Raw genomic sequence first — 25,363 nt, 5'->3', positions numbered from 1 at the left:
ATCTTTTTTCTTTTTGGTATTCGTACAGTGTTTTATTTCCACATAATTTTTGTGAATTATTGAAAACTGAATATAATTAACATCATAATTCAACCATACACACACATAATCTTTTTTAAAAATAAAATAATTAACATATTAACTTTCACTATTAATCACTGTTTAACATCTTTTACTGTGGTAAGGGAAGGGAAATTTTTCACGTTCGATTTTATTAACTTATTCCCTTATTTCAGTAAATTTTTGTGAACAAAATATTGAAAAAACAGTCTGAAATGACTTAGTTTGAATTTCTATAGCCTTTTTTTTTTTTTTTTTACTTTGTGTTCAATGTTGATGCCTTTATATACCTTCACCATCACTCAAAGTTTAGTGACTGAGGCAGCCCAAAAGTCCTGTCGGTTTTCTCTTATCTTTCACATGGTTAATTAAAATTCCTGTGACATGTTTCTTTTAAATTAACATCCCTTTGAGCATTTGCCATAATGTTGTGAATATTGAAAATTTGAGTAAGCATACTTTGTGTGTTTTTTTTTATGTGTGTGATCGTAGATAAAGCATACTGTTTTACTAAATTAGCTCTAAGATGTCATGATACTGTTTTACTAAATTAGCTCTAAGATGTCATGGTTAATGTGTTCACATTTGCCCTCCATAAATATCCATGAACTGCTTTCTTTTTCACCTCAATGTGAATGGATTATTTCAGCTCAAGAAGGATTTGAGTTCCACCTACACAACCACAATACATTTTTTTGGGATAGCTGAAAGCTTAGACATTAGTTGGGACTTGTCACTGGGCTTCTAGAAAGAGAACAGTTGTTTTTGGTTGTCCCCCTAAACCTCAAACAGTATTGAATGGCAGCATTTAGAGAGAAGTTTCTGGTAGCTGTTTGTCACTGCCTGAACCTGTGAGAAGTTAACATCACAGGAATCTCTGAGAGCTGGGTTGCATTACAAAACCACCCTTCTTCTCTTCTTGGCCCCCATCCCCTACCACAGGTACACCCTTATTTTTTTGGAAAGAAAGTAATTATTTTATACAGAAACGGTGCATGAAACTGATTAAAAGTCACAGCAGAACCAGCCATTTGTTACAAAAGATTTCTATTTAAAATAAATTATGTTCTTTTGAACTTCCTATTCATAAAATAATGTGTCTGTCTATTACGGTTTCTTCAAAAATATTAAGCAGCACAACTATTTTCAACATTGATAATAATAAGAAATGTTACTTGAGCACCAAATCAGCATATTAGAATGATTTTTAAAGGATTATGTGACTTCTTTCAGAAGAACCCCAAACGTTTAAACAGTAATGCACATACAAGCCCTGTTCAGATACTTTTCAGACCTGTTTTTCCAGAGGAGGTTAGCGTTCATAAACATGGTTTGTGATTTTAATCTCATCTTAATTGGAAAAGGCCTATGTTTGGCATTATGGAGAAAATTACCTATTATTTTTCAGGTAACCCAGGGTTCTTCAGAGAAATGTAAATCTGTCGAGTAGCGACGTCTGTGATTGTTATATAGGCCTACAGTTTTCCCTCCTTCACAATGCTTCTCATTTAATTTGACCTTTGTCAAATGCTTTCACTAAAGGTAAAAGATAAAGCTTCTGAGTAAACATACGACATGTTTCTGATCCAGATGTTTGTGTGGATCTGCAGGAGAATGGGGTTTAACACAGTCCTGGATTGACTGTCTGTCTGAACAGATGGGCTCAGATTTATTCTTGGGTTGGAATTTAGGCTACAGTTGAGTTTGCAGAAAGGGCACAACAACAAAAAAAGCATTATTTGGATGAATTTCAAAAGCATTTGCCCCTGTGTGTTTAAACTAAAAAAATTTACAAACATCTGAGAGATTTCAGAACGAACACTCATTTTAAAAAGCTAAGGCTAAACACTGGAAAATGCTCCACAGTGAATCAGTGTTTTATTTCATCTGCCAGAAAGCAACAACAGCAATGCTTTTCTGGCCCAGCTCAGTGTTTGTGGAGAGAGGTGAAGAGTCACAGTGTTTGCGAGGGATGATCTTAGCATGGCAGTCTGCTCTGGGAGTAGATTAATGCTCTCACTGGAACCTCTGGAATGCTGTTATTGTGTTTACGCCAAGACAACGTCATACCTCACCCTTACTCACAATTAGAGGTTATATTGTATTTTTATGTTATACAGTAACGTTCAAAAGTTTAAGGTAAGTAGATGAATATTCTTATTCAGCAAGGACACATTTAATTGATCAAAAAATGTCTATTTCATGTTTAAAGTTACAAAAGATTTCTATTTCAAATTAAACTTTATATTAATCAAAGAATTCTGAAAGAGAAGTATCATGGTTTCCAATTGGTTTCCAAATATCAAGCAGCACAGCTGTTTATAACATTGATAATAATAAGATTTTTTTTTTTCTTGAACACCAAAACAGCATATTAGAATGATTTTTGAGGGTTCACATGGCTGCACAAATGGCTGCTAAAATAATTGCTTTGCCATTAGGAATAAATTACATTTTAAAGCGTATTATAATAAAATCAGCTATTTTAAATTGTAATAATATATTTTACATTATAATTTTTTTCTATTGTATTTTTGATCAAATAAATGCAGCCTTGGGGAGCATAAGAGATTTCTTTCAAAAACATCTTACGGACTCCAAACTTTTAAACGGTATTGTTTAAGAATTTTTTTTTTTCCCCAATTAATCATGATACTTTTCAAGGAATAATCTTAACACAGTTTATGCTCTGTCAAGAAGACATTACAGTAAACAATTTTTACTTGAAATTTTCCCTTTAATCATCCCGGTTGTGTGTTTGACAGTGCTGCACTGTATGCTCCACTAAGATAATGAGCTCTGCAGAGTGATGAAATATAGATATCAGCCTTTCCAGTGCCTCACATTACTTTCTCTTTCAGTCTTTCAGCATGATGGAAAGAATTGTGAATAATTCATTAGGTCTGATAATCTTGAGTTGGTCACATTTTAAAGTGCAGCACGTGTCCGTATCCCACGTGCTGCTGTAAAACTCACTGTTTTTGGATGTTGTGTGAACCCCAGCCATAGCTAATAAAGCAGCTAAGGCCTCTGACCTGTGGCCAGAAAACTTTACACAAAAACTGACATGTCTAGATCCTGGAAATGTCTTTTCACCTCATTAAATCTCAAGCCAAGTCCTAACCAGGTGTGACTGGATAAAAAGACAAGTGCTAAAAGTTCCATCTTTTCCATGTAATTGCAAGCTTTTGTCCTAACCAGCTCCGACAAGTCAGTGTATCATACTAAGTAGCCCTGGCCAACTGTGAAATCTCATTGGTCCATATTCCAGCTCCTCATGTAAATTAAACCGTAGCTTCTAGGTTGTGCTAGTGTTACACTGTACTTCGTCTTATTACCCAGAGCACTGTGCTTCCATATATGGAGAGTGTGTATCTACTCAATACATCCATCTGTTGTGCTCAGTATAGATCCTAGTGAGCTCACCATGCAAGTGATCCCACACATCCACGTCACATCCATTGTTCTTTTCAGCAGCTAGCATGACTTCAGTGCAACTTGATGTGTAGATCAGTGAAGTAGGTCATGTGGTTTATTTTTCCTTTAAATTCATGTTACATTGTTCTCATCCCATATGCTCTGTGCTAATTCTATCCCATTGAAGGTTTGTGCTTGTGTTTTGTGGATGCATGTGTGCGTACATGTGCATGTGACTGTATGTTTTGTATGACTCATATTTTCATTCCTCTCTCCAACTTGATTCCCTCCTTCATCATTCCTGTTCTCCACGATCCAGATGAGGAATGCGTCTACTGCCTCTCTGATCTGTTACAGATTTTACACAGATGTGCATGATGAGTGTGAATGTTCTTTGCTTTCAGTTAAAAGGGACATATCATGGAAAACAGGATTATTCTAACTAAAAAAAGTGTTTCGATGTACACTATTAAACTTTTAGAACTCTCTGCTAAATCACTTTAGATGATTCATTGAAAGTTAAAGCCTTATTCCGAAATCTTCATGATAATCATGAACTCAATAGAATTTGTTTTCAACCCTAAAAAGACATGGTGATGGAAAAAATTTGAGTTATATTTCAGTTCATGTGTGTTTGCTCTGAAAAGGTTTGCTTTCTTCCAGAAATGAGAAAATTGTGTTTGCTCGCAAGTTTTTTTGTTTTACCCTAGATACTTTGCTTTTGTTCTCAAATGTTTACATTTTCTTGAGAAACTGCGTTTGTACGCAAAAGTTTTGCGTTTCTCTGAGAAATGTGTTCTCTTGCATTTCTACGAGATACTTTGCAATGCATTCGTTTGCAAAAGTTTTGCGTTCCTTAAAACTACTTTGCGTTCGCTTGCAAAAGTTTTCTATTCCTCTGAGAAACGTAGCGTTTGCTCGCAAAAGTTTTGCGTTCCTCCATTTGCTCAAAGTTTTCTGTTCTTTGGAGATACTTTTCATCTGCTTCAAAGAACGCAAAAGTTGTGCAAGCCAATGTTTTTTTTTTTTTTTCATTATATCCCTTTAGGGACTGCTCATGTTAGCATATCAACATTTATTAATTATTCAGAAAAGTATTTCTTATTATTGCAAAGAGGTCATCCAGTCTTATATTATTATTCAGGACTTACAGGAAAACAGTCTGTGTAATTCTCGTGGTCAGAGAGAGGGTGGGAAAACAAAATCATTACTGATTTTTGCTGCCGAAAATTTTTACTTTTTTTTTATAATTGGACTTAAGGGAAACACAAAATGCTGAAACTGTAGATGGCTCATTTTACCACCCTGTTGTGAAACCATAAAATTCTAGTTTACTGAATAAGGATGCACAAAACGACGTTTTCAAAACTGACGTGCCAGAATGACTAATCAACCAATCCTCCTTTGGGAGCCCTATGCAGGCCTAATTGTTGGGTTTCAGGTTCACCTAACCCAAATCAGATGTGTTTCTTACAGGGTTTCTTTACACATGATGTGTTCAAAAACAGTTAAACAGGGACCATGGGGGTTCAAAATTTTGCGTGTTAAAAATGCACGTCTGTAATAGCTGTGAGTTATTATTTACATTTCGTTTACATTTACATGCTCTTCACATGCAGGTGGCACTGACTTCCTCTGTCGTGTCTCGTCATGTCATCAGAGCTTGTTTGCACCTGTCTGCATGCTTTGAATTTTTTACAAGTTTGAAATCTAAGAAAGAGAGAGAGAGACAGATATAGATAAAAAGAGAGAGAGAGAGAGAGAGAGAGAGAGAGAGAGAGAGAGAGAGACGTTTTTGTTCAGTTTCTGTTTGCTTTCAGTTGAATGTCTCTCATTGGCACACACATGAAAGAGCTTTAGAATAATGACCATCCCTCATGAGCAACAGGTGAGTGGTTTGACAGAGGAACCAGAAGTCCAGGTTATGTAAGACTGACTCTTCCTGCAGTGACACGGCACTCCTGCGGGATGTGCCCTATGTAACAGTGGAGACATTTACAGTATGCGTGTGTGAGAGAAAGAGGGAGAAGCAAAGCAAACAAGGATAAAACTGAAGTGAGATTTAGACGATTTCATTAAATCACTTGATCTTGAAGAATTGGTTTACTGTCTTACAGTAACCAGCCTGTCAGCTGCAGCTGGCACCATTATTTTCTCAAGCAAAAGCGGTTGCAAAAAGTCTTACTGGAGCAACATTTTATTTTGTGAAATATGAGTCTGTTTTTTTTTTACATTTGTTTTTTGCGTTTTCTAAAGAGTGTGATTTCTTTTTGCCGATGCATTAGCTCACATGCTAATTCCTAGTTCAGTCAGGACAACTTTTGAAAATAACACATTTATTGGCAATTCTTGAATTTGACGAAAACTTAGGCATTAAGGGGTTCAGCTGCCATACAAGAAAGAATCCCCACTCATTTAATAACATATTTTTACTTCAAACTGACATAACGTCAGTCAAGTGTTTGAAATTTTTGTTTTGTTTGAACTTCCTTATGTGATCTGATGCAGCTTCTTATCATAGAATCATTATTTTATAGTATTCTACACTGTAATAAAGGTTATCTCAATTACCATTACAATATAAATAGACTTTTATCTTATATTGTTGCGGTTGTGTGTTTATTGTCTTCATGTTTGGTCAGTTACAGCGTTTCTATCTTTATTGAGCTGCAGTGATAGCTGGATGATTTTGTCCATATTAGGGATTTCCTGGAACCTTTTGTTACATCTGTGAGGCATATTTGTGCCCTCCGGCTTTTAGTATGAATGAAACTTACATTCCGTGAGTGTGCTCACTAATGCTCACAACCACCCTATTTTGGGTAAAAATAGGAAAAATAATACTTCATAAGTTTTTCTCCAATGTTTTACCACCTCAATAAGTTTTCATTGATATAAAAATATGCCTTATTGTCATCTTCTAGCCTTGTTATATAAAAATCTAACATTTTATGCCAGTTGTGGCAGTTTTTCCCTTTGGAATCAAAAATTGGTATTGAATATCAATTATCTTTATCATATAGAAGTTATAAATTCCAGTAAATTCCAGAAATGCCACTACAAATTTAGTTTAAGTTTGTGGGAAACACTGTCCCTAACACCAAGTTTGAGCAATAGTAATGTCAAAAATGTTAATTTTGATTGGTAGCCAGTAGGGCTGCACGATTATGACAAAAATCATAATTGTCGATTATTCCCTTGAAATTGTAATTGCGATTATAAATTTTGATTATCCAAATTTACATTGAATGATGTTTATACCATTGTTTGATGCAACTGCATGCATTATTTTTATATGAAAATAAACAAGCTGAAAACACTCTAGCTGAAAAACTTTGTGCTTTTCTATAGTATTAAGCCTCAAATGTCAACCATAGATCGGATTGGTTTCTTCTTTAAATTATAAAAAAGTAAAAATATGAATGGTATTATAATGTTATACTAAAACTAAAATTAAAATAATAGTAAAAACCCTTAAAATAACATGTAGAAAGAAAAAACGCATCTTAAGCATGCATAATAACATAAGTGGACTATGAACGATTAATTGCCGCTTTAAACGATTATGTAATTGTGGCATCCATAATTGTAATCGCAGCCCTAGTAGCCTGCATTAAAATCCTCATCGGTTTCTAGAAAACCCATAGAAAGTGGTAGACCGAGTAACCACAAGTGTTTGACTTAAAGGGGCATCACCTAAACAAAGCCGTGACACCAGATCTTTACCACCACATACACACCACTGATGATTTACATTCTCATAACAAGAGCAACCTAATCATTGTTTTGATATTGAGATGTGAGTCCAGAGAGGACCCATCCTTGTTTATTAAAGTCTAATGAGGTCTATGAGGTTTTACACTTTAATGAGCTTGCTATCATTTGATACAGTTATGACTGATGTGTGTCACATCTCATGATATTATAGCAGTCATCAACCATGATATGAAGTCAGTTGTTAATCTTTATACCACAGTCTCACATGACGTGGAAATTGGGGAGATTAATCATATAGCAGAACCTTTTATCCACATTGACTTGTGTCAACGGTCCCCTTGGAGCATCCCAGGGATCATTGCCTTTCTCAAGAGCATAGCAGTAATAGCTCATGAGTCATCTCTCATGTGATTCAAACCTACCTGTTGTGATGTTTAACCACTATGTCACACCGAATTATGTTTTAATACAGCAAATGGGAGTGCTTATTGAGTTAACCTTATTGAGATGGCTGGCTCTTTTTTGGTTTATTTATTTATTTTCAAATTTGTCTAAAGTAGTGAATAAAAAGAAGTTGCTTCATAAGGAAAAAGTACCTACTTTGTCTCTTTATTGTGAAAGAATGGGAGTTTTATCAGCTTTGTCCATGTCACAGATATCGTTAAGTTGTTACAGTAAAGTTAGATGTTTTCATTGCAGTGACTTGGTAGGCATTTATTGCTTGCCAGGTTGTTCTTACAGCAGATTATCTTTCGCATGTAATGTGTGGTTAGTGGCAACAGCTTTGTAGAGGCTTTTTTCAGAAGGGCTGTTGGAGCTGTGTGTGTGTTTAATGGATCCATTACCTCCAGTCTGTATTTGTTTTGTGAATCAAGTGTGTTCTGAGTCACCCTGAGTACATATCTGCGAATATGTAGGACACCACTTTAACAGTGCATATCTTTGTGTCTTTGGATTCATGTGTATGTGAGTTTACTGCCATTGAATCATTTGACCGAGTGGTTGATTTTTGTGCCTTTTGCCCTGTCGAAATGAACACCATGCAGAGAACAATTGTCTTTCATCCATATTCTGTTTGATGTTCACAACTAAAGATCTTCAGAACTAAATTTTACTATATATATATATAAGTAAATATATATATATATATATATATATATATATATTCTGAAACTGCTGTGTACAAACTAAAGTTTCTACTATATGTGTATATCTATATATATATATATAGATATATACATATAGTAGAAACTTTAGTTTGTACACAGCAGTTTCAGAATTCATGTTTGAGGTATGACTGTGTGTAATTAGTTGTAAAACAAAACTTCAAAGTCATTTTAGGGAATAATAACCACAGACTTTGTTACATATAAATGTAATGCTTTTATAAAAACCCATGACCATATGCATTTCCTTACAACCAAATGTGATGAGTGAATAACCCTATGGGTTTGTCCAGTCATGCTGTGCCACAGTGGTTTTGTGGACTGCCAGTCGGACTTGTGACAATAGGCAAAGTACTTGAAGGAACAGGATATAAAATGTCAAGAAGGTTGTTACTTATTCAGCTAATCTATGAACCATTTGTGATTCACCGTGGTACATTTTCTTACAAAGGTAATGTTTGATTATCCATGCTTTTTCAATTAGTTTTGTTCTTTCAAAAGTTAAGGATGAAAAATGTAATATTCTGCTCTCCTCTGATCTTCAGACCACCGGGAAGTCTTGATTTGATCTTTATGAGTCATCCTCCAGCTGTGAGCTGACAGGTGCTTGAGTGTTTCAGAGGAACTTGTGAACGTCTGACGTCGCTTAGAGAACAGGAAGGAAACACTTTCTCACTCCAGTGAACAAAGCAATGGGATGTTCTTCAGAATCTGAAAGAACTGCAAGCCCAGGGCTCGCAAAATCACTAGCCCGACATCCCGGGGCTATTGTGTTTTCCAGTCGGGCTAACAAAATGTATCACCGTCCTGCCCGACGGGCTATCTAGTATAGTGATGTAAAATTCCTAACTTGATTCGCGTTGTTCACTCGCTTGTAGAGGTGAAACGGATCGTAGTTGATCGTTTGTACTTGTTTCTGTCTTGCCGATTTAAACATTCAAGCATTTTAACCATTCGCGTGCATTCGGAGCTTACGCGAACTCATTCAAAACGTGCACAGAGAGCCGCGTTTCAGACAATGCGTGTACACAGAATTAATTCCTCTTTCGTGTATCCTTGCTTCCGAATGAACACATACACACAAGATTATCTCAAAATAATTGTCTCTGCAAGTATTCTCGTAAACACAGTCGGTTATTTCTTAAGTGAATGTATACAGTGGAGAAAGAAATCTCCTGCGCATTGTTATATTGGATCCGTGCATTCAGTCTTAAAGGGGCAGCAGCGCAACAATGACATTTGCATCTCATTCACAAAGCAAATTCTGTTTTTGCTTCAAATCTTTAAATTATACAATCCAAATAAAACATGTATTTAGCGTCTTTTTTGGATAGTAATTCAAATGGTTGCCTCTGATTTTAAATAGAGCACAGACAAAGCCTTTGTTTATATGAAGAGATTTCTTTTAGTTGTATAATTTTTTATTTGGTTTGGGATTTGTTTTAAAGTTCGTTTTATTATTTAACATTTCAATTTTACAAAGAAATATGCAGCATTTTTTCTGAGAAATAATAAAAGTTATTTCATTTATAATTTGTCTTAAAACTCATTTTGTAAAAAATAAATAAATATATAAATAAATTGTAAGAAAATTGTATGGTGTAATCTGTATTGTGAATTGTATCGCATTGTAAGTTTATTGAATCGTTACATCCCGATATGCTACTAGTTTTTGCTGGTTTGTCCACAGTACAGTTCAGCCGATCTTTTTTTTTTATTTGGGCTAGTTAAATTCATTTTGGCCTACCAAAACCTAAAGAATGCCTGCCCGAAGGGCTACCAGGGATTTTGAAATTGTGCGAGCCCTGAAGCCAGGAGCTGTAGCTCCAGATATGTGTTAGTCATGTGGAGTAAGTTTGGAAGTCTTCCTCATCTTCAACTGTGTAATATGAACCTGAGTAGTTTTGGTTCACAATTTGCTTTGAAATGGAAATTATTTTGAGTTTCTAACTAAATAACTAACTGTATAGCCTGGGATGCTAAGTCTATCTTTGTTATCAGACATATCTAGCTCAGTCAAACATGACCGTAGCCCATCAGCAGTTGGTGTGTGTGTGGTACTAGTGGAGGGCCAGTCTGTTCAGGGTCACACTTGAGTAATGGATGTGCCGTTATCCGTACTCATTTTCCCTGGCAGGCCGGCGGATATCAGGGACAGATGCTTTGGCAACAAGCCCAGGGTAAATAAAGGACAGGAGGAGGCCATCAAATCTGCCTCCAGGCACCGTACAATATGAAGGATAACAGTGTGGAAACAAGTGGGTAAAACCTCACAGTCAAGAGCTTTATCTAGTGAGACAGACACAACAGTGCTTGGTTAACAGGTCACCAGTGTCTGGATATAAAAATCACTTTGAATTTCGTTATGACCCAGGAAGAGATGTCTGACAGTGATAAAGGTGGTGGGGAAGATGCCCTACCTTAGAACATTTACCACTAAATTGTACAATATTTAGAGATTTTTTTTTTGCATATATAGTATGATTATGCATAATCCACTATATTATAGTATATAAGAAAAAAAATTATTTAACTGGTATAGCAAAAAGTGAAAATCATAAAAAGGACCCTCACTGATAAATGTACAGAAGGTTGATTTTCTCAGTTTTGTAGAATATATAAAATATATCCAATATACATTTTAAAGAATTATCTAAAACTTAATACTCAGTTGATACCCTGGTCAAAATTTACCCAGAATACACACACACACACACACACACACACACACACACACACACACACACACACACACACACACACACACAACACACACACACACACACACACACACACACACACACACACACACACACACACACACACACACACACACACACACACACACACACACACACACAATATCAATGTACAATTCTTACTTATTAAATACTTTTATTTTGATAGTCTTAAAACATTTCCAATGTTTGGTTCCCATACTAAAAACTATGGATTTTTTGGTACAATATGGATTTAAATGCAGTAGAAGGATTCATGTAAAATCTTAGTCGTATAATCTTTGTAAATGTATGCATTTTGACAATTTAGTGTCTGTGAATTATATAAAGGCCTATATTTTTATTTAAGGGCTGACAACAGGCTATGAATCGATTCTACTCAATTAAGTTGTGTTTAAGTGAATAATGAACGTTTTGATGTGTTTATTTAATTCATGGGATTATTAAATACTAACTCCAGTTAATATTAATAAATAAATAAAATACAAGCAAGGACACATCACTGGCCTCAAACTTAAGCTTTTCACTTCCAAATTAACACAATATTTCTTAATGTATAAACTGAAATGAATATTTTGAGTTAACTAACAAATAAACATAACTTTTACCATCCATCAAAAGTTAATGAATGTGGTTGGGGATGTAAGAGAGCAGTGCAGTGCAAAAGAGCTGCAGGAATGGAGGATTATGAAAAGGAACATAACAGAAAGCGAAGGGAGAACATATTGACCCACTTTCATTCTGTCTGCAGAGATGAAAGAATGAGAATGGTTCCTTTGGCATTTCATACTGTACAGTCTCTTTGACGTCTTTTGCTGCCACAGTCTAGCTTCATTTGTGACTGAAAGCTCAGCTGTGTTCTAGTCTGTTTCTTAATGTTCTCATTTCCTGTGCAAAGTCCTGTTGTTTCACAAAGATGGACTGTTGTGTTGAAGAGCGATTAGTCCCAGTGAATAGACTGCACAAAAGTGTTCAGCATCTCTGGCCAGACTTTCACAATGATATGCAACCCTGTGAACTTTCAGAAAATCATCAATAAATGACGATAGTGGCCACTTATTAATCAACATAGAGGTCATTGTTTTGTTTGTTTTATCTGTGGTCTCCTCAGTAATGTTTCACTGGCCGACTCATAAAGATTTGTAATAGTGCTGATAACTAATTCTGCCTCTGTTTCTCTCCACAGGCAGGAGGTTCAGGAGAACTGTGTTCGCTGGCGAAAAAAGTTCTCCTTTGTGTGTAAGATGAGTGCCAGTCCTGCCACTGGGGTCTTGGACCCCTGCATTTGCCGAGTGTCTGTGCGTAAGGTTAGTCTTACTCACTCACACACACACATAGATTTCATCTTAATCCTGTAACACACATCTCAACAACACATTCATTATAATATATCAAAGAACTCTTCTTTTCAGCCCTGCAAAAATAATATGAATAGCTTGTTTTAATCTGAAGTGATAAATAATATGTTCAAAGCATTTTAAAGGGTGTAGCTATGGACACATTTGGCCCTGTGGACTGTGGAGGAAATTATTTTCATGTAAAAAAATAAAATATATTCCAGACTTCTATGTCTTGCTAAAGTTACCTTCAAAGTTATTTTATGTATGATAAATAGACAAAGTTAAATAACATTTTCACACTTGTTGCACAAAAATTTAAGACACAATAAAAATATTGTGCTACCTTGATTTTTTTTTTTCTTTCTTCACATCACGTGGGTTGTATTGTGTTTACTGACACTTGCTTCAGGCTTCGTTTAGAATATCATCAAAATCATGATTTTTAAATACAATTAAAAAATCTGAGTCTAGGACAAGGGTAAAACAATAAAATTAAACAATAAAATTAAACAAAGGCAATAAAGATATTAACTCTTGGATTTAGTTTCCAAACTATTTTAATATGACCTTCTTACAATTTAAATCTGTTAGTTTAAATAAAAATCAAAGCACCCCAGGGACACAAAAGTGCCCAAGGTTGAAAAAACACCCTTATCCTGCTTAACAGTCAGATTATGGAGGTATGGAGTTCATATGTTTGGTTTACTCCATACAGGATATCTGCTCTCTCATGGTTTCCTTTGCTCTCATTACCCTTCACTTCTTTTGGCTCGTAGCGTCACCACACCAATAGCAAACATTGCATAACAAATAATCTCTCTCTCTCTTTCTCTTTTTCCCTGCAGGAACTTAAAGGTGGAAAGGCTTTTTCAAAGGTAAGAGCTCATCCCTCATCCCTTTATTCTCACTCTCCATGTAATTGTTTCTTCCTCACGTACCCTCTCTTTTACACATTTTTCTCACGCTCTGTTATTGCAAAAGGTCTGTTCTTTTTCCCTTGGGGCTTTATATGTTTACAAACACAAATCTCTTGTGAGTCACATGCTTTTACACAAGTATACATACTGTACTACATGACACGCAGGGCACCACATGTGCAGGAAATACTGCATAAATAAAAAGGGTGTAATGCAGTGGGAGGTTAGAGTTAGGGATTCAGTCATCTGGTCTGGGCCTGTTACAGACATGTGTTTCCACACCTTGAGAATCTCTCTAAATCACAACCATTGCTTGTACCACCCAACGTTAATTGTACAATAAATTCAAGCAATAACTGATAATAGACAAAAAGCTAAACACATATTTTCGGTAATAGAGGAACGCCTCCCATCATATAGCTAAAGACCAGAGTAATGGCTGCTGAAAATTCATCTTTGCCATCACAGAAATAAAATACATTTTTATTGTGAAATGTGTAATATTTCACTAGTATGGATATTAATATGTGTGTGTCAATTTTATATATATATATATATATATATATATATATATATATATATATATATATATATATATATATATATATATCTATGCATATGCATATATATATATTTATCTATATATATTTATATATCTATATATATCTATCTATATATATATATATATATATATATATATATATTATATATTTATGGGATTTATACATTTAGATAAAATTTTTTTAAGTTTAAATAAATAAAAAAACATGGAATGTTTTCAGTGTGAAGAAGTATGACACTCACAGGGCCCGATCAGACAGAACACGTTTTTTGCAGAGAGGCGCCTTTTTAAAATTGATTTCTGTTGGCAGTGAGCACGCTGTTTATGCGCCCCGGGTGTTTAGCATGTTTGTGTTTGTAATGAGTTACAGGAGGATGTTTTGTTTGTACATCCGTGTCCTTTCTTCTTCATTTACTGATCCCTTACATGCTGAACGGGAGCACCGTGTCAGAACTGTGTGCTGGCGCAGCAGAAGCAGGGAATGAGGGAGGTCAAATCTATGGACTGTAACCGGGAAGAAGCGAGGAAGGAGGGGGTGCATTTGACCTTTAAGAAGAATTAAAGGGAGCCTTTGCTGTGGCAAATATTTGAATGCTACAGTACATTGACAGTAATATTATCAGTTAATACAACGTGTCATTGAACTGAAATGAGTTAACATAAATGTGATAAATGAAAATATTTGTGAATCCTGGAATCACATGCTAAATGTGAGTCTCAAAAAGAGCAGAGAAAACCAAGGTTGTCTGGAAAAACCACATAAACCTTTTAAGGACAGTCACTCACAGAGGAAACGGTCTGTGCTAAAGGCAGCAGTGGAAAAGCAAATATAGATAAGGAAGGCCACAGACACGTGCACAGACCTGCTTTTTATCGTCTCCTTTTTCAAGCAGGTGTATAGTTAGCAGGTTAGAGAACAGAGACTTAACTGTACACCCAGGGTTCAGAACACTCTCCAGAACTAAATACTGCACTAAATGACTTAAAATGAGCAAACTATTGGTCATTTACAGTAGCTTATTAGAAACTAACATAATAGCAAGAAGAATAGGCTGACCCTAACTTTTTAGATTTGACATAAGAAATGTAAATATAGAAGCATTTGTATTCCCCTAGAAGTTTATCTGATGACGTGTATGCAAATTATTACTTGCATTAATCCATGGAAACTAATGAATAAATGTTTTTTAAAGGTTAATATATGATGATATTCTATTCTTATGGGTACACAAAAATTTATTAAAATTGATACAAAATTCTGTTCATGGGCAGTAAAAAATATGTTTTAAAAATATTCATGGTGGGTTCTTCTTTCTCCCACTGAGGTGAGATAAAACATATCATTCTGCGTGTGTCTGTGCATTTGTCCCTTTATCCCTTGCTGTAATATCACACATCAATGATTTTTAAAGGCCAGCTGGTCACGTGCATCGGTGCTGACTGTATAGGGTATTCATCCAATAAAGGAAATGGAAAGAATTATATCAGCTACCGTTATATCATTAAGCAAGGTTAATAGAATTTTTCGAGCAAGAACATTGCTGAGAAAGAAGAGTGAGAGAGGGAGATTGTAGATAAATGTATGAAAAAAGCAACAAGAATGCTTGCTGGTATGAGATTTCATGCATGACTGACTCTGCCAACTTCTGCTTGTAGTTATATAAGAGAGCCTTTAAGAGTTAACCCTTTGCTTTCCTTTTCCCTTAACTAGCTTTCCTGATTCTATAACTTGACAGACTTCTCTTTTTATATATATATATATATTTTTTTTTTACTCTACCTTCAATAAATAAGACTAGATGTTAAAAAATAGATAAATAAAAAAAAAAATCATGAAAATAAAGATTGTTTTCAAGCCCCAGATTTTTGTCCTGACTTATTCCTGGTGTCATGCTCATAAAGCTGGAGAAATCACTCAAAAACCTGTTTGGAAGAGTTTAGAGCTATCGTTTTCTGTATGGCTGAACTGATGATAAAGTCTTTTTTTATTCTCTTCTCTCATCTCCAGCTGGGCTTTGCTGACCTCAACTTGGCGGAGTTTGCTGGTTCAGGCTCCACTGTTCGCTGCTGTATACTAGAGGGCTACGACACCAAAAACACTCGGCAGGACAACTCCATTCTCAAGGTGAGTGTGTCTCTGTGTAATTGCTTGTGCATGTGGAGGTAGGCCCTGTCCATCTCTCATCTCATTTTTGGGCTGACAGTACACATGTCCATTGTGACCCGCCTCAGTCAGTCCAACCAAAAGCTCAAACACTGTCTTTTTCATCTATAAAGGCCAGGAACCTATTTCTCTGCATTAATCGTAGCACCTTCTATTAGACTATTTGTCCTCAATACAATCACTGTCATCTAGAGTTTCTACACTGTGTGGGTGACATGTGACTGGTCAAACCCTCTCATCAACACACAGTCAGTGCCTATAATGACTGACTGACTCACTGTCTTGTAGACTTGTCAGGAGGAAAAATGTGAAGGAAAAAAGAACAGACAACATTTAATCATAGACATTTTTGTAATTTTGAATCATTTTAATATAGATTTCATGTGTAGGTTCCTACAAGCAGTTGCATTATGTTATGAGACATATTTAGTTTTATATTTCACCTTTTATTTTGTAATATTTTCATCTTTCTTCCCAGGTTACTATTGGTATGACTCTTCTCTCTGGAGATCCCTGCTTTAAAACGTGAGTGTGTTACTGAATTTAATTTTTCTTAAAGGGGGCATCAGATGCCCATTTTCCACAGGTTGGTATGATTTTAGGGTCTTCATGAAATGTCTGCAAAATACTTTGGTTCAAATTTCTCATTTGTCATGTAAACCAACACCCTTTTTGCCTTGTCAAAAACAGCTCTGTTCACAGCGACCCGTTTCGGTGCATGTCTCTTTAAATGATAATGAGATACTGCTCATCCCACCCCTCTCTTCTGTTTTTTGTGTATTTGATGGCGCATTACCATCAAAAACAAAACTAATCCATTGTGTCCTCAGTGGCTCTCATGAAAATGAAGAAAATGAAGACTCTTATGTGCACTTTTACATCCAACTACAAAACACCTTCATTGCTTACGAGACATTGTTGTCGCTACAGCTGCTCGAGTGCAGAGACAGCATGCAACTGGCTGAGGGGAGAAATATGCTAATTATTTATATGCAAACACCATGTAAAAGTGAATTTTGCCTCTGATGTCCCCTCTAAAATTTTTCAAATGGTTTCAACCCCACTAGGGCCCCTCAACAAACTTCAAACGGGGCCTCAAGATGTTTTAAAATGATTTAAAATAAGACAAACCAAGATTGGAAATAAGCTAAAACAACTAAATATAATTTATTTTGTTCACCCCCTCAACAGCTATTTTTTTCCTTTGAAGAACCAGGTTTTGAGTATGAATTTTAAATGTGTGAAAATATCATGTAAATTCTTTGTTAAAATAAGTGGGATTCAGCTATTAAAAAGTCTGAAGTTCTAGTTTCTGTACATTAAAATAAATGGCTTGGCCTTGGCGTAAAGAGAGTGCACTGTGCTTAGAAACTGTTTAGTTATCTTGATCCATGCTCAGAATAGCTCCCCTCTTGTTTACATTTGTAGTCAATGTGTAAGTATAAATTATTGAAAGAACACATGCTCTTATTGCTCCCTGATGACATCGAAACTTGCTTTCTCCACTTCCTCAGGCCTGTGAGCACAGCTAAGACCATTGCCATGGCTGGTCAGGACCCCTCTCTGCAGCTGGACCGCAAGGGAGAGGGCACCGCTGACCACTCTGCACCGTCCCTCGGTGGCAGCACTCGCCGATCAGTCAAGAACAGACCCTGTGCGAACAACTCTGGTATGACCAACACACCTACAGTAGACCATCTCTGAAATGCTGAAATTTGGAGAATGTTAACAAGTAGATAAATGCTTTACACATTTACAATTGTATTAAAAATGCACAGTATTTTATGATGACTTGGTATATTGTTTTTGTTATATATTTTGGGCTTTCTAAATGAATGGTGGTAAACTGAGGTTGTTTATTCTTAGGAGGACTTCAGGAGGGATTAGAGGAGAACCTGTCCAGTCCAGATGAAGTGTTTAACACGGGACACTCTCGCAACTCCAGCTTTGCCAGCCAACAGAGCAAAATCTCAGGTGGGACTCAGGGCACGATCAAAAGAGCATCAGGTACAGATTATAGCTGATTACAGTATAAAAAAACAACAACTTCAAACTACACTTCTATCTTAATTTTAATTTTTTTTTTCTTAAATCAAATTTGCATGTAATCATTAGGTTTACAACTGAATTAAATCTTAAGCAATTTACAATATGATACAGGAGACGAGTAATAGAGATTTTTGTGTTCTAAAATCACAAACATTTAATTTCACTTCAGAAAAATTCATGTACTTTTTCATTTGCATACACTACCATTCAGAGTTTCTAATAAAACTCACCTTTTCTCACCAAAAATACCTTTGAACTGTAGTGTATTTATTGATCAAAATAAATGCGGATTAAGAGGATGAAAAGTTGAAGTGCAAATTAAATTCTTAGATCGCACTGAAATTTTTATTTTTTTTCTTTCACAATACTGCTGATTATAATCACAAGAACTGCTGCTCACCCTTAGTCTTGTGGGATGTGCTTGTCCTCCACGCAGGCTACAGTACGGAGCACTCGCACTCCTCCAGCCTGACAGATCTGTCCCAGCACCGGAGGAACACCTCCACCAGCAGCAGCAACACATCAGGAGGGACGTCTACAACTATTGAGAGCCCTGTAGAACCAGAGAGAGAGGTGGTAAAACCAGAGAGACCCCAACGTCCTCCACGACCTGCTCTGCCTCCAAACAGACCCTCAAGGTACAGAGTCACTGGCAACATCAAGATACTAAATGACTTTGTTGTCTTATGTTAATCTGCACAAGATGAAATGGCGTGTATTTAAAACCCAAGGTATAACATGACTGAGTTGATTTGAAAGATAAGAAGTATCTATTCTGTATATCTACACAGGAGAAAGAAGGACTCTGTGGAGAACCATCCCACATGGGTGGACGACACGCGCATTGATGCAGATGATATTGTGGAGAAGATTGTGCAGAGTCAGAACTTTGCAGATTTTTGCGACATTGAAGGTATGCTGAGAAAACATTTGGTCGTATTAACTATTTAGCACCATTAGCTTATTTTTATTTAATACTTTGATTACTGATTCATATATGTGAGGGTTTTACTCACTTGTGAAGCCTTCACTTCTCTGAAGCTGATCATTCTGTCACTCTTTCTCTCACAGACAGTAATTTAACACTGTTCGTCAGTAGGGATGGAACCACAGCATTAAGTGGCATCCAGCTTGTCAACAGGTAAACTGGTGCTCTCTTTTATATGCCTTTTAATTTAGTGTTACGGTTATAAATTTAAGAAGTATGAATTTAATTATTCATTTGCTTATTACACTGAAAAAGAAAAAAAAATGATTTAGAAACAATTTTCACTCAAAAATTGCTAGTAAATATCACAAACAATTGCAAAGAAAAAGCAAGTAACACGGAATTAAATGTGACAATTTGATGTATTTTCCTGTAAAACATACTCAAATAATCTTTGTTTTATTTATAACTTCTACTAAAAATTATATATTTTTTTTACAGTGTACTTTGGGGTCTGTTAGATTTGAAAACATCCTCTTATGCACACCAAGGCTAAATTTATTTGATAAAAAACGCAGTTATATTATGAAATATTCTTGCAATTTAAAAATAACTGTTTTCTATTTTAACATGTTTTAAATGTTTTAAATTCATTCCTGAGTTGCCAAAGCTGAATTTTCAGTAGTGTATTTTGTATTTTACTGTTATAATATCGTGTTCGTTTATTCTTTGGCAGGGTGTCTGCAGGTGTTTTTGAACCGGTGGTGATTGAGAGCCATTAGATCTCCGAGGCCACAGCAGTCACTCTCTCACACAGCCACTTTTCATTTGTAAATGATGTTGAGAGCAAGACAGGGACTGGATGTCAGAGTGGGCACCTGACTCCACAACTTGCTCCTCTTATGGGTCTGACATATTACTCGCCTATTACAACTGTAACACCCTAATCATTAATTACATTTGCTAAAAAAACAGTGGTGGGTACGATCATTGTTCTATGATTAAGAATGAATTAATCATAAATAATTTACAGCGGATTCTGAGAATACAAACTACTTGAAATGAGGCAAGATGGGAGCTTCAGTCTAACACTGTGAAATATGAGGGCAGTCCAAAGGTTTTAGAAAGAAATTCAGTTCAATGTTATATTCAAATAACAGCAGCTTTTCAGATATTATTTAAAGTTTTGAAGTGGGATGATTTAATGTCTTATATTTCTCTGTGATGCATTAACACCCCTTTTATATACAAACCACTGAAATCCACCTGCCCTTGGGTACATTCTAATAATGCAGTTTAGTCAGTAACCAACCCATTAGCCTGTGATAAACATGGAATAATATGCATAAAATCATGTATGGCTGGCCATACAAATATGTCTGAGGCAAAGAAAACAGTTAAGCCATCCCCCAAATAACCACTTTCAGTATCTCAACACTTGTGCTTGTTTCTCAGAGGTGGGCAGTAGTTTACTTACATATGTTCCAGCTGGACTGGTGAACATTAAATACAAAAATATACTGTACTGCCCCCCTCTCTTTCTTTCTCTTTCTTTCTCTTTCTCTTTCTCTTTCGTAAGTAAAATTCCCGGTGTATTTCTAACTTTGTCTGTCAGTGTTTGTTTCACTATTCAAATCTTTCACTTTGCTGCTGATTTCAGCTTAGAATATTCATGTGGCTGTGAGTTTTGGCTCTGAAAGCACTGCCAAGTCATTTGTGGCATTCTGTCACTAATGACTTGTCAGTATCAGAATGTCATAGCCCAGTGAGATCCTACAAGATGCAGTTAAAATATTACGAGCAATCGATTTGGAGAATCCTTGTTTTACATGCAGCTGAATAATTGCATTGTTTGTAGGGCTAGATCAGAGACCGTGACTCACAGTCACACGTCTGTCCTTGGCAGTCGACTGCCTCTGTGTTTCTGGTGTGCATGCAATAGGAAACAGTGTACAACAGGCATGACAGTGAAACAGAGTGAACGGAAAGCTCAGTTTTCAGTGTTTCTCTGTCATACACTGCTTGTTTGTCATCTGATTAGCTATTCATGATCTTTGTCATGGAGATGAATCTTTCTCAGTTGATCTGAGAGCATTCACCACATTCAAGACTGACATTGTGAGTTTTAGTTGTCAGTTGAGAGAAAAGTGCAATGTGGGCCTGTTATTTTGTTAAAGCCCATTTTAATGAGTTCTTTCAGGGAATTTAGCCCTTAAATATTTCACTTGTCCAGTGGCTTAAAATGACACGTTTAAACAGAATCACTGTTCACTAGTATATACTGCAGATGTGAGGGTATTTGTGTTTTAAAAGTGTTTTAAATTAATATAAATTTTCTTGTTATTCATGCCATTTAAAGTGAAAAAACGAGTCTGTGGCATGATCCAGCTGATTCTCTGCAGGATAAGTACACATGGGAATTAAAAATAACACTAGCTTTTAAAGGGCAAAATATACAGTATGATAGTTATGTGGCCTGATAAAGCCTAGTGTTCTGGATGTTTCTGCTTCGCTAGTATAAAGGGATTCTCTGAAGACACTGAAAAACATATCTAATTGTTCTTGTTGTTTACTCTTTGTCTTTCTTCTACTCTTACACAAAAAAGCTATTAGCAACTAAGAACAGTAACTTCATCCTGTCATTTTTGTATTTTCGAGCCAGCAGGCTGGTTCATTGGAATCTGTTTCAGGGGGATTTTTCCCCTCAACCGTGGTGTTAAATAATTCTTTAAAGTCTACCATTTGTGATGATTAATGTCCATCTGTGGTTCTTGTTTATTCTCTCTTCTCTCTCTTTCCCTTACAAACACTTTTGTAATGTTTTTAGTCATAATTGACTAATCTGTGATCTTTCTAATGCAAAAGAGAATCTATATATATATATATATATATATATATATACAATATACACACACACACACACACACACACACACACACACACACACACACACACACACACACACACACTTGATTTAAGGCGCTGTTGCAGGGAGCAGACTGGGGTCTGTATGCAAAGATGGAAGCAATGTCATTTATGGTTTTTGTACATTTCAGTAATCTGGAGCTCATGTTCTCTTTAAAAAATAAGGTTTAATCAATGCACGCGTGTTCATTTATTTAAATTGTTAATATATAAGGACTGACTGTTGAGCAGCACAGGCTCCAGGATACTGAAACCTCAAATGATAATTATGTAAAGTACAACAGCACTTAAATTCTGAAGACTAACTAATGTCACTCACGCATTCTCCAGAATGTTTATCTTCATTTCTCCTTTACTATCATAAATGATGAAAGCTATGCACTTACAGAAAGCTTTCCATGATAACATCCATATTAATGACAGCAACGTTCATAAAGTAAAATATATTCTGGAGATTTCTTTAAAAATTATATAACATATAGTATATAAATGAATTTACCACTAAAGTACTATGGAAATGAATGTATTTTTCTGATTGTGACAAATATTTATATATTAAGATCACACATAAGCAATGTGGTGTTGCTCCAAAGTTTTCTCGTCTTCTGTTTGGTTTCATGCATAGAGAGGATGCTTTCGAATGATGGACCAGAGCTATATTTCTACACTCAAATGTGAATGTTTCTTTCTTTAATGTAACTGTCAGGTGAGATTATCTGTATGCATTATTTTGGGGAAATAAAGATCATGTTGGGTATCATAATAAATAATATTCTTAGTTGTGTGATTTATTTAACAACATCCAGCTATTAACTCACCATGATGAATGATTTACTTTTGAAGTATGTTTTTTTATTATTGCCAGTAGGCTACATGGAATATGCGCTAATATTTAATAAAATGAATGTTTAATAAATATACAGTTTGAAACAGGACAATTGGGCATACTACTACTACTACTAACAATAATAATAAAGGATTAAATTAGCTGTTGTAATGAAGCTGAGACTAAATATAATAGGCCTATAAACATTTTGTTCAATCTTTGAGTTTAGTCTTAACTTAGTTTACTAAACCTGGTTCCTTTAACTTAGTATATTTGACATGTAGACATTATGTGGGTGGTATATATCAAATTAAACAAGATAACCAGATGATACCAGTTGTTTAATTTAACATCAGTTATATTTTTAAATAGAGTCTTGAAACTGCCTCTGTGACTTGCAGGAGGATCTCCACTTCTGCTACAAAAAAGATAATATTTTAAAATGAGATGTGCATGTAGCGCGGCTTCTAACCAGAATCTGTCTTTGAGCGCCCTCGTGTGCTGGAAAATTTAGAGATTAAAAAAAACTACAATTCCTAGCATGACTTCCGTTGTTAATCGGAAGTACATTTCAAAATCGCATGCGGAAGTAACACGGTCGTAATGGTAAGATGATCTGAAATATTTGTATATGTATTAATATTACACTTATTTGTAGGTCGCCGCGTTGTTCCTAGATGTTAACTGTCTAACTATGTAGTTAATATGATTAATTAGCTGTTTTACCTTGTTTCACACCGTACAGTGCGTAATTAGAGCACATAAATTATTCACTAATACAAAAATAGTTCTGATTTGTTCATTTAAATGTATTTCTTAAAAAGTATTTATTTGTTCATGATAGCTAATGAATAATTTGACCTCCCACGGAGATCCAGACTTAAAGACCCTTCATAAACACACCACAAGTGTGTAATGTTTGCAATATACACTTGCATTAAAAACACATCATTTGTTTATTTCAGACAACATATGAATTTCTCAAAATTAAATATTTATTTTATTTGTTTTAAAATATTATGTTTATTCTTGTATGTTTACGTTTTATTTTAAATGAGACATATTAAATGTAATTTGCACTCAAAAACAATTTCATTTCAGGCAACCGGAGCAGATCAAGCTGTTGGTTTTGGACTTGTTGGTTTTAGTCTGTTACTTTTTACATATTACACCATTTTGGTCATAGTATTGGTAAGTGTGTGTGCGTTTAATGCTTAAACTTTAGCAACATTTAAATGATAGAAATTTGTTTTGCAGTTTTCCAAATTGATATAATACCCATAACAATAACATACTTTGTTTGATAAGGTACTGAAAAAATATTGAAATTCTGCCCTCTTTCCAGCCTTTCGTGGACAGTGATCATGTGATCCACAGTTATTTTCTTCCACGAGAATATTCAGTCATACTTCCTGGAGTGGCAGCATTAATCCTCTTACTGTGTGTTGGTAAGCAAGCAATCCGTCAACACGAAAATGTTAGTAGTATATCAAGTTTAAAATGTTATTAGTTATATCCAAACCCTTCTGAACTGCTGAGACAATCGCAACTTTCATGAAGCAGCAGAAGACACACCTCTTCCGCAAGCACTTAACCACCCCACACCATTAAAACAATGCACTTACACACTAAAAGCACTTTTTTTTAATCTAGTTGTAAACCTAGCATTGCATATTGTGAATATTGTTGGCTCCTTGACACATTGCTTTTGTTCCACTTGTATAAGTCTCTTATAAGTAAGTGATAAATGCAATAATGTAATGTAAATGTAAATCCAACAATACATCCATATTATTTCAGTTTCAATTTGAAAGTTTGTTCTGCTCTTATTTCTCTCTGCTCTAGTGACCAAATTTACCTTCATTGTTTTTTTCAGGCACCTTCATAGGAGTGATAACATGGAAGAATCGAAAACCTAAGAAAGTTGATTGAGACTCTCCAGGCTGTTGTGATTCATCTGGTCACAAGATCGAACTGTGTTGATTTCACTCATGTACCACTTCCTGTACACAGCCACGTGAAGATCAACTCTAAAGCTGCTCGCCTGGATTCCAGTCATTAGACATGTTTAGGTGGTTCTTAAAATAAACAACAAAATAGATTTCATTTCTAGCCAAAGCAGTACTGAACATATATCTGCACAGTAGTCTGTTTGAGCTTTGTGCATCCAGTGGCCACAACCTTGACTGAAGACCACACTACCTGTGTTTAGCCTTGGAGAATTCTTTCCATAGTCAGGGAGATAAAAGCAAATAATACATGAGAACACAATTTTGGCACCTAAGAGATAGGGCAGATATATGTATACTAAATGGAATATGGGTTTTTTTCCTTTTACTTAGTTATGCTTTAAGTTGAGGAGTTTCAGCTGTTCATTTTTGTTGTAAATAGATGCATTTATAAGCTGGAGAGCTTGCTTCTAGCAGCAAAATAATTCAGGACAACGATCTAAAAAGATTAAGAAAGAGAACTTTCTATAATACCATAAACAATCCCTCAATAATAAGAATAAAAATATGCTTAACTTTTTATAATGTTTTTGTTTGTTTCTTAT

The 25,363-nt window shown here is 35.4% G+C and overlaps 2 protein-coding genes across 5 annotated transcripts in view; both read left to right on the top strand.

Annotated features, from left to right (window-relative positions):
• The window catches only part of LOC109073096 (protein FAM102A-like), a 34,405-nt gene extending 11,652 nt beyond the window's left edge, over positions 1–22,753 (top strand). For 3 of the 4 annotated variants that reach the window (XM_042756220.1, XM_042756235.1, XM_042756230.1), the window contains exons 3-12: positions 12,285–12,405; positions 13,284–13,313; positions 15,926–16,042; positions 16,560–16,606; positions 17,596–17,750; positions 17,948–18,088; positions 18,567–18,768; positions 18,922–19,043; positions 19,202–19,271; positions 19,795–22,753. In XM_042756220.1, coding sequence (XP_042612154.1) covers positions 12,285–12,405; positions 13,284–13,313; positions 15,926–16,042; positions 16,560–16,606; positions 17,596–17,750; positions 17,948–18,088; positions 18,567–18,768; positions 18,922–19,043; positions 19,202–19,271; positions 19,795–19,840 — 1,051 coding nt within the window. In that variant the 3' untranslated portion in view covers positions 19,841–22,753. The remainder of the gene's footprint in view (positions 1–12,284; positions 12,406–13,283; positions 13,314–15,925; positions 16,043–16,559; positions 16,607–17,595; positions 17,751–17,947; positions 18,089–18,566; positions 18,769–18,921; positions 19,044–19,201; positions 19,272–19,794) is intronic. The other variant, XM_042756225.1, reaches the window with a different exon arrangement.
• Positions 22,754–23,325: 572 nt separating this feature from the next.
• LOC109084515 (dolichol phosphate-mannose biosynthesis regulatory protein-like) lies at positions 23,326–25,338 on the top strand. Its single transcript, XM_019099199.2, has 4 exons — positions 23,326–23,415; positions 23,911–24,000; positions 24,155–24,257; positions 24,686–25,338. The coding sequence occupies exons 1-4, from the start codon at positions 23,413–23,415 to the stop codon at positions 24,739–24,741; spliced, it is 252 nt and encodes an 83-aa protein (XP_018954744.1). The 5' UTR covers positions 23,326–23,412; the 3' UTR covers positions 24,742–25,338.
• The last annotated feature ends 25 nt before the right edge of the window (positions 25,339–25,363 follow it).

Source organism: Cyprinus carpio, chromosome A5, assembly GCF_018340385.1.
Source record: "Cyprinus carpio isolate SPL01 chromosome A5, ASM1834038v1, whole genome shotgun sequence".
NCBI classification, from domain to species: domain Eukaryota; kingdom Metazoa; phylum Chordata; class Actinopteri; order Cypriniformes; family Cyprinidae; genus Cyprinus; species Cyprinus carpio.
The sequence above is the reverse complement of the archived record's forward strand: the minus strand, read 5'-3'. Positions and strand labels throughout refer to the sequence as shown.